General features: G+C 34.6%; 1 protein-coding gene and 1 long non-coding RNA gene across 2 annotated transcripts in view; both read right to left on the reverse strand.

Moving 5' to 3' along the window:
- LOC109328905 lies at positions 3,124-3,455 on the reverse strand. The gene is made up of 2 exons (XR_002105489.1): positions 3,286-3,455; positions 3,124-3,180 (listed from the first exon to the last, which is right to left on the reverse strand). It is a non-coding gene; the product is annotated as an uncharacterized LOC109328905 (long non-coding RNA).
- LOC109326636 (elongation factor 1 alpha-like protein) overlaps positions 3,669-10,821 on the reverse strand; it is an 8,730-nt gene continuing 1,577 nt past the window's right edge. Inside the window, 4 exon segments of the mRNA XM_019559351.1 lie at positions 3,669-4,035; positions 4,268-4,330; positions 4,333-4,449; positions 4,656-4,712. Of these exon segments, the coding sequence (XP_019414896.1) occupies positions 3,676-4,035; positions 4,268-4,330; positions 4,333-4,449; positions 4,656-4,712 (597 nt within the window). The 3' untranslated portion in view covers positions 3,669-3,675.

The raw sequence follows: 10,821 nt of genomic DNA on the forward strand, positions 1-10,821 counted from the left end.
AAGTCACCAATAGCGATGTGGACTTGCAAGACAACAAGTCATTCTTCTCTCCATGTGTTTGAATGACTTGTGTACATGATGTACAACTCTCGAGAAAGAAACAAACTATATCCGAAATCTAGGAAATGTATATTTTTAGGCTATGCTAACGATGTTAAGGAGTATGGCCTATGGGACCCCACTACCCATAAGGTTGTGATAAGTAGAGATATAATATTTGTAGAAAATGAACTGTAAAGTGAGAAGGTAAATGAACTACAATTCAGATAGACGAAAGGTCTGGAGAAGATGATCCTTATGAAGTTGAACCAGAACACGAGGAACAAGTACTAGATGAGGCCAATGATACAAAATCTCGACAATCAGAACAAGTGAGAAGACCACCACCATGACACTCAGATTATGTGATGGCAAGCCACGATGCATATTGTCTTCTAACCAAAAAAGGTGAATATTAACCTTTCAGGAAGTTGTGAACAGTTCATATGCTTCTAAATGGATGACAGCAATGCATGAGGAAATGGAGGCCTTATATAAAAACAAAACATGGAAGCTTGCTACACTTCCTGAAGGTTGAAAAGCCATTGGTAATAAATGGGTCTATAAGATTAAAACAGATGGCAATGATCAGGTGGAACGCTATCGTGCAAAATTAGTGGTAAAAGGGATATGCTTAGAAAGAAGACATTGATTTCAATGAGATATTCTCTCGGTGGTTAGACTTACCACTATTAGAATAGCCCTAGCTATGTGTGCTACATTTGATTTACATCTTGAACAACTAGATGGAAAGATCGCTTTTCTTCATAGAGAACTTAAGGAAGAGATATATATGCTCCAACCAGAAGGCTTTGAAGAACCAAAAAACTTGGTTTGTAGGTTAACCAAATCTCTATACCGTCTAAAACAGGCTCCCAAATGTTGGTATAAGAGTTGTTTCCTTCATTATTAGCCTAGGATACAACAAACTAAGTTTAGACCACTGTACATATTACAAGAGGTTTGGTACCAATGATTTCATCACTTTAATGTTGTATGTGGATGACATGTTGGTGGTAGGCCCCAACAATGATCGAGTCCAGGAATTGAAGACACAATTGGTAGTGAGTTCGATATGAAGGACTTGGGACCGACAAACAAGATTTTAGGGATGCAAATTCACCAAGATAGAAAAGATGGGAAGACTTGGCTTTCTCAAAATAATTATTTGAAGAAAGTTTTGTGTCGCTTCAATATACAAGACTGTAAGCCTACCTCTACCCATTTCTTATCAACTATAAATTATACTCAAGTATGAGTCCTAGCAATGAAGTAGAAAGTATGGAAATGTCTCGTGTACTATATGAATCTACGGTGAAAAGTCTTATGTATGCCATGATATGTATGAGATCGGATATTGCTCAAGCAATTGGAGTGGTCAGTCGTTACATGGCAAATTCAGGTCATGAGCATTGGAATGTTGTTAAGAGGATCCAAAGATATATTAAAGGGACCTCAAATGTTGCATTATATTTTGGATGATCGAAGTTTACTATTAGAGGATATGTTGATTCAGATTTTACAAGTGATCTTGATAAAAGGAAGTCTACTACAACCTATATCTACTATAGAAGGAGCAGTAAGAGGAGCAGGAAGTTGGTTATCCAAATTACAGTCAATAGTAGCTTTATCTACTATAGAAGTTAAATACATGGCAGCTACCCAAGCATGAAAGGAAGCAATTTGGACTCAAAGGTTTGCAGAAAAACTCGGGCACAAATAACAGAAGATTATTGTGTATTGTGACAGTTAGAGTGCCTTACACATTGCAAGGAATGTAGCCATTCATTCAAGAACAAAGCACATAGGAGTCCAATATCATTTTGTCATAGAAGTAGTAGAAGAAGGAAGTGTGAATATGCAGAAGATGCATATAGAAGAGAACCTAGCATATGTAATGACGAAACCAATCAACATTGATAAGTTAACATGGTGTAGATCCTCCTATGGCCTATCAGAAACGTGAGTAGCATGAAATTGGCAAGTTAAGAAATGTTTTTAAAGCTCACCAAAAATGACTTTAAGTGGTAGATTATCAAACACACAAGTATGGGGTAAAGCCACATTTTTTGGCTTTTGAAAGTCCAACTTTGTAGGCAAAGCATGGGTATTGGGCGGTGGAATTAAATGGGGTGGATGAAAGATTCTTTATAAATAGAGAACTTTAGTTCAGGGTAAAACACCAAAGAGAATCCCACAAATCTCTCGGTATAAAACATTTGTAGTGTCTTCTTAATATTTCTCATAATTTATATAGAGAAATGTGTTTTCTCCTATATTAAGAGAGACTGAGATTGTTTTCTCCTTGTGTGTAGAGAGGTTGTAATATTTTCCCACATAGTGAAAACCTTCTAGTCTTACTCATCATCATTTTGAGAGGGTTTTTCCGTATTAAATATTGTGTATAAGTTCCTATTTTCTCAATTCAATTTTAGTTGTGTGATATGTTTCCATAACTCTATTACCAATGGCATGCCTCAACTCAATCAATTGAAGGTGGGCCATATCAGTCAAAATAAAGATAAGAAACCAACATGCATTAAAAGATCACAACAGTTGGAGCAGGCAATAAACAAGTTTCAGGTTGTATTTAGATATAGATATAGGGAAGAACTAGTGAAGGTTGAAGGTAGTTCAGCACTTCAGCTCGAGGAATCCTTTGCAGTAAGTGCAACTGTGCGAGGACCAATGAACACCTTTAAGAAAAAGGTTAGGATTTAGGGAAAGGAATGAGTTATTATCCATCATTTGACTGACAAAAAGAGAGATAAGTAACTAGTGAAAGATATTAATAGTTTGGAGAACAAAAGTCCAAACTAATAAGTGAAATAACTATAAATATATGATTTTATATCTTACATAATATTTATTCAAATATACCTTTATGCAAATGACAAACACATTATAGTAGAATAGATTTTAAATTCAAATTGTGACAGATTTTAAAAAAAGGAATCAAAATAAAACTTGGAATTTTTCTCCATCAGTTGTCAACTGCAAATGTAAATTCTTCTCAGTTGCTAATAACTGAGATACTTGTTCTGCATATAATTTTAACTGAGGCTATTCTTGAGCCAATTTTTCCTCAAGTTGCTTAATTTTTAAATCAGCAAGTTGTAGTTCCAATTACTTTTGCTTCAACTGTCAATTCAAGTACAAAATCATTTAAACAAATCACTTTCGAGATAATCAATTAACATAACTGTATAACAAATGTCAACCACAAGAATTCAAAATAAGCATCACCTTCTGGCCATGTTGCTGCTGAGATAGTTCATATTGATCAGCAAATTGTTTTAGCTTGTTTCTTAGCCTGTATTGAAATTAAAGGTAACTTATTTGATGGTCAGCATGAAAAAGTTCAGGGATTCCTAAAGAAACCAAAGTTGTAGCCTTTATCTATTCTTTTGAAAAGAGCAAATGGGGATCTGATAGCATGTTTTTTTACAGGTCTGAGGACATTGCAACAGAGTTTATTGACTTCATTTTAGCACATAAAACAATTATCTCCTATGCTCAAACATGCAAGGGAGTCAATTGCTTGTGTCAGTTTACAGAACCATATCAATCATTTAGAATTTATTTAGCATGGGAAAAGCGTCCAGCAAACAAACAAACTACCTACAAAAACAGGTGTTACGGCAGTGACACATTAAAATGTAGAAAATGCATAAAAACACCGATAAAACCTTGCCACCCGCGATCCAGAACCCAGTTCTGGGAATAAAACTTGCGAGATGATGGAGCAGACTTCAATATGTGCCCAACAAACAAACTACCTAGAAAATATAAAATACTGCAAACAAGTAACCAACATTTATTGCATCGATAAACTTCCCTAGACAAAGCATCCTGCACCATACACTTCTTTGCTGCAGCCTTGGTGACCTTGGCTCCAGTAGGATCCTTCTTCTCTACATTCTTCATGTAGGAAGAAACTTCCTTCAAGATTTCATCATACCTGGCCTTAGAGTACTTAGGTGTAGTGGCATCCATCTGGTCCATAAAACACAAAACATGAGAACTTATACATTGAATACAAATAAGCAAAAGGGTATTACTTTTTTAGTAGTACCAATGGTATCCTCTCACTTTTTTGGGTAAGGAACTAGTCCCTTTCAGAGTTCGTGGCATCCCCTCCAACAAGTGTCGCTCCCAGGAATGGAACACAAAAAGGTATTACTTAAATGCAAGGCAATAAAGGACAACATCTCATTCATTCATATACCTTGTAACAACAGCAAATCATCTGCTTCACACCAAGAGTAAATGCAAGGAGAGCATGCTCACGACACGAGTCTGTCCATCCTTGGAAATACTAGCTTCAGAACCACCAGTGGTGGAATCAATGATAAGAACAGCACAATCAGCCTGGGAGGTTCTGGTAATCATGTTCTTAATGAAATCCCTCTGAATTGCAACAAATTAACTAGAAGTACAATATGCCTTTAGTCAAGAGAGAAGGCTAAAGATGAATATGCTGTTCATTCAATTCTCAGAAAAGAATAATACTCAGCACATAGTAACTAGTCACAACATATCAAAAGGGGTCTTTGAGGCTTAGGATAAATACATATATCCTAACCTTGACATTCTCCTTGTTGTTGCTCTTTTACCATACAGCATATAGATGGTGGAGCCTCAAAAACAGAATTGGCCTTGGAAGGAGTAACCTGTGTACAAAATAGAAGTAACTCCATACCAAATAGGAAGCAAAATTGCTCCTACCAAGAACTAAGGTTCTAACACTTGTCGAAATAACAAAGCTAATAAAATCACATGTATTTCTTCATTGATAGTCATACAAGAGTCAACGTCATTCAAATTATAACTTGAACTATAAATACTAGTCTATAGTAATAACGGTTATTTAGTTAAATTGATTACTAAAATACTTCCTCCATAGGCTTAATAACTATATCAATCTTCGTGTCATGTATGTCATGAAAGCCAAGACCATTATCAACTTTTCATGTCTATCACATAAAGAAGTTCATCCCTTTTCACTTTTGCCTTTTCCTATTGATGGAGTAGAGATATTAACCAGCAATGAACATAGATCAATAATTTAAATTGAATATATCAAAACTAAGTTATAGAAAATCAAAGATAATCCAAAAACTTGATTTTGTTATACTTGTAAGAACGAGGTTGCAACTAAGAGGAGGTGAATTAGTTGACTTAAAAATTATGGCCACTTTTTCTGTAAAATCAAGAGTTAACGTGCAGCGGAAAAATATATGCAGAAAAATAATCAAGATAAAATAAAAGAGATAAGGGAGAAGAGAATACACAGTGATTTTTATACTGGTTCACCTTCTAGTCCACCGAAGGCTACGTCCAGTACTCTTACAGCACAAGAGATTTATTTACTAAGAATTATAAGTTGTAATTACAATATCTCACCCCGAGATTTCTATGTACCTTACACACTCCCTAATCCTTATTCACTCTTGGAAAACACATTTCCAATTGATTCTAATCCCCTTTCTTTTCACACCCTGTGAAAGAAAGTATTCTACAGCAGTATTGAAGAATGTACAAAAATGGCAGATTGTCTTTACAAGTATGAAAGTAGTATAACTTGCAATCAAATCAACTCTTTATGTATACCAAGTAATAATGCTCTTTGGAAAACTTTGAAACACTTCTAAGCAACTTCAGAAAAATGACTTTGAAAGTTTGAGTGCAAGTTACAAAAAGTGTAGAGAAATAACTTCAGAATAAATTTAAGAGCTTTTGGAAATTGTATAAGAGTTGTGTGTTGTTGTATATTTGTGTTGTGAGAGTTAGAGCCTTTATATAGACTTTCCAAAACCCATGGTGCCTTTCTGAAAGTGTATGAGTTGTTTGAAGTGAAGAGATTTCGTTGAGAGTGAAACATTTCATTTTGAAATCTGAAATCTCATGCAACAACTCTCAGTAATCGATTACTAACAGTGAGTAATCGATTACTCAAACTCTCTGTCCACTGTTCATTTAAAATTAAATTAGAGTAATCGATTACAACAATCTGAGTAATCGGTTACTCAACTTTTCAAAACTGGTAATCTGTTACTCAAAGACAGTAATGGATTACTCTGAATAGTTTTAAGTTGGATAACTATTTTCTCACACAAGTAACCGGTTACTTAGATGAAGTAGCTCGTTACACACTATTTTTGAAAATTGTTTTAAGTATTTTAAAGTGTTTCAGCTTTCTTTAAAAATAGTTTGAGCATTACTACTTTGTATATTTAAGAGTTTTAGGATAGAAGTACCTATAGAGACTTAATATAATTATCTTGAAGCTTTAATCTTCTTTGTCTTCATAAGTATTATTCCTTTTCTTCTTTTTGGTGATGTTGGTGTCTTCATCAAAATCGTGTCAAGGTCAGGAGCAAAGATCTTCTTCATATTCTCCCCCTTTTTGATGATGACAAACCAATATCTTCTTGACAGTGTAGTTTTCCGAATTTTCCGAGAGTAGCATACTTTGTGATATATTGAAGTTTGACTTGACTATGCTCCCCTATGTTGTATGCTCCCCCATGTTGTATGCTCCCCCTTTCCTTTGGAGTAATGTGTCAGAAATAATTTTACAGAAAATACACTTCCCCCAACTTTTATCCCCCTTTTGACTTCATCAAAAAGTAGAAAAGCAAAGAGATTCCAGCACAATATATATAGCATACATACACGTATATAATCAAGATATATCAATATGATAGCATATACTCATGTATGGATTAAGATATAGATAAGCAAGTATTGCAATGCATAAATAAGATGTTTCAAACATGTATCCAGGAATGGAACAATAAAGCACAAAACATTATAAAGTAACTTGTCCAGAAATATGCAGCAATAACTTAAAAACAATAAATAAGCAGAATTAATTTGTCCGAATTTTGAAAATAACACAACCATAAAATTCTAACAACAGATATTCTAAGACTCAGACTCCGAATTATCTTCATCAATATCCATGTTATCCATCCTAGAGGAGAGGCAATGAAGTTCATATTGGATTTGCTGATTCTGAGAGTCGAGAGCATCCATTCGGTTAGTGATGTAGCATCGGAGAGAAAACAACTCATCCATAATCATTTAGTTCATGGGCATGGCAGCAGATGAGGACGATTGAGCATGAAACTCATACGGTTGTGGTTCAGGAGGGTTAGGAGCTTTAGGTTCAAATGGTTCAGCAGCAGCAGTCGGCTTGTCGGTTCTATGTTTGTAGGTGCGAGTTCGAGGGTCTTGGATGAAACCCATTTTGTGGATCACTTCCTCATCAATTTGGCTTTCTCGAAGATTCAGAGGCACTTTTGTTTCACCATTTGTAGAAACACCGAAATGCTGAAGAATGTTGGTTATGAAGATTGCATATGCCAAAGGACTTTGAGTACCTATAACATTCCACATTTGTCTCATTACATTAGAGCCCAATTGATATTGATATTGATATTATCATTAGAATGATTTGAGAATTTCGGTAAGATGACATAGCTCAAAAAATAATGAAGCAAACGATCCTCAAGCTTGAGATATCTAGCATATAGGATGTCTCGGTTTTTGACGGTCTCGCGAAAGCCCTATTGCTTACGCAATTTCTATTTCCCTTTTCAAAAGTCTACATAAAGAATGATAAAAATTCTTTCAATCATAATTATCCCATTCACAGACAAGGCCGAAACCCGTTATGTTACCTTGAGAGGGTATGTTACATAACAATGAACTAAAAGTTTTAAGATCCAAAACAATGTCTTTTCCTTTGACATAGGAAGTAAGACGATTTTTCTGAAAGTTCAACTTACAGTAAAATACTCGCACAAGTTTTAGATAAATGTCATTTGTCTCACAACAAAAATCAAAAAGGTTTTGTTGATGTAAAAGATAAGGGAATAGAAAATCTTCAAATTCAAAATTGTCAATATTACCGAATTTTGGAGTGAAAATAATGCGTCCACGGAAGTGTTCTTCAAACACTTTGCATTGTTCCTCATTAGCTATAAGTCTTGCCAAATCCAGAGGGTTGGACTCCATAGAAGTAGTTCCTTGCCTCTTTTGAGTCGTGGAGGTGCTTTGCTTCTTGGTTTTTTGAAGAGAAAGCCATGGTTTTTCGGTTTGGTAATTTTAGGTTTTTGGGTTTTGGAGATTTGGGGGTTTTTGATTTAGGTTACCAAACACGAAAATAAAATTTTAGAAGTGAAAATGTCATAAGAATATACACAAAAATCACTTGAAACGGATCAAAAACGAGGTTTTTTGAGAAGGTTGAGAAGGAGAGAGCACGAGTTGAGTGAGGAAGATGAGTTTGAAAATATTAAAAAAAAACATAAATACATATATAATGGCATAGAGTAATCGGTTACTCAAGATTAAATTTTAAAATTTTTAAACAGCAACTTGGAGTAATCGATTACTTACTTTGAGTAATCGGTTACTGAAACACGCAGTTCAACCCTGTAATCGGTTACTTTCCAGTGTAATCGATTACTGACCCCAGAAAAAAATTATTTTAAGCATACTGATGCACCGCAAGCTATAAAAATGATTTTTAACCCAAAAATTTAAGTTTTTGAACACAAATAAATATATTTAAGACCAATTAGGCATGAGATAATCATAATGAAGCAAACATATAATCATATATAGCAAGTTAAGATATGTAAGCTTCATCAAGAATGCCTAATTCAAGTCTAATTTTGTAAAAAGGTTCTTTTGTCAAGGGTTTAGTGAATATGTCTGCAAGTTGGTTATGAGTATCAACAAATTCTACAGATACATATTTCTTTTGAACATGGTCCCTTAGGAAGTGATGCCTTATATCTATGTGTTTGGTTCTAGAATGCATAATATGATTCTTTGTAAGGTTTATAACACTAGTATTATCACATTTCAGCGGAGTGCAGCCTAAGTCTAAGCCATAATCTCGTAATTGTTGCTTAAGCCACAACACTTGGGCACAACAACTTCCTGCTGCTATATATTCAGCCTCAGCAGTGCTTAGCGCAACACATGCTTTTTTATTGCAAGACCAAGAGACTAAAGCATTGCCTAAAATGTGACAAGTACCACTTGTACATTTCCTTTCAGATTTACATCCGACAAAATCTAAATCCGAATAACCAACCAATTCACATATACTTCATTTTGGATACCACAGTCCAACTTCAGTTGTACCTTTAAGATATTTCATAATTCTCTTAACAACAACTAAGTGTGATTCTTTTGGTTTAGATTGATAGCATCCACACAGACATACACTAAACATGATATCAGGTCTAGTGGTAGTCAAATATAAAAGAGTTTCGATCATACGATACTTTGATATTTCAATACTTTTTCCACTTTCATCGGTATCAATGTATGTGCTAGATCCCATAGGAGTAGCTATTGGCTTATAGTCATACATATCAAATCTTTTCAGCAAATCCCTACAATACTTGGATTGACTTAAAAAAATGTCATTATCAAGCTGTTTGATTTGTAGTCCAAGGAAGTAATTTAACTTTCCTATCATGGATATTTCAAATTCTCCTTGCATCATTTTGCCAAAGTCACTACACAAACTTTCATTAGTAGAACCAAAAATAATATCATCTACATAAATTTTAACTAGTAAAGTATGATGGTTTATTTTCTTTATAAATAGCGTAGTGTCGACCTTCCTTTTGGTAAAACATTTTTCTATAAGAAAAGTTGTTAGACGATCATGCCACGCTCGTGAAGCTTGCTTTAGACCATAGAGGGCTTTCTTTAACTTGTAGACATGAGAAGGATGTTGGTAATCTTCAAAACTAGGAGTTTGTTCTATAAACACTTCTTCTTGAATGTAGTCGTTGAGAAAAGGGCCCTTGACATCCATTTGATATAACTGAAAATTAAGAGAACAAGCATATGCAAGTAATAGCCTAATAGCTTCAAGTCTAACAACCGGAGCGAAGGTTTCATCAAAGTCTGTACCTTCTTCCTGGTTGTATCATTGGGCTACTAGTCTAGCTTTATTTCTAACAATAACACCATTTTTCATCAGATTTATTTCTAAAGACCCAACGAGTTCCAATGATATGCCTATTTTTCAGTCTAGGAACAAGTTCCCAAACTTCATTCCTGTCAAACTGGTTTAATTCTTCTTGAATAGCAAGAATCCAGTCTTCATCCTTGATTGCATCATCAATATTGGAGGGTTCTATCTGAGAGACGAAAGCCATGTTTAGACAAGCATCAAGCATTCTACGAGTAGTTATACCTTTACTTATATCACTATGATGATGTCAATAGGATAATTTCGATGAGTTCTCCATTCTTTTGGTAGATTTGAGTGAGTATGCTCTTCTTGAGACGATAGATTATCATCCATTCTCAATTCCTCTGGTTCAGTTGTAATATCAATAACAGAATTTTCTTTAGTAGGGGAACTAGGCAATTCGTCTTCATCACAAGATATCACATCTTTTAGTACATGATTGGTTTCATCAAAAGATACATGAAAAAATTCTTCCATGGCTAGATTTCTTTTATTAAAGACTCTATAAGCTTTACTCGTGAGAGAATAGCCAAGGAAAATTCCTTCATCAGCTTTTGCATCAAACTTGCCCAAGTTATCCTTACCATTGTTCAAAACAAAGCATTTACAACCAAAAACATGTAGATGAGAAATTTTAGGTTTTATACCTTTGAAGAGTTCATAGGGGGTTTTCTTAAGAATAGATCTTATAAGAACTCGATTCAAAACATAACACGTAGTGCTAACTGCATCAACCCATAAATATTTTGGGAGGTTAGTTTCATTTAACA

The sequence above is a fragment of the Lupinus angustifolius genome, chromosome LG02 (genome assembly GCF_001865875.1).
Source record: "Lupinus angustifolius cultivar Tanjil chromosome LG02, LupAngTanjil_v1.0, whole genome shotgun sequence".
In the NCBI taxonomy this organism is placed as follows: domain Eukaryota; kingdom Viridiplantae; phylum Streptophyta; class Magnoliopsida; order Fabales; family Fabaceae; genus Lupinus; species Lupinus angustifolius.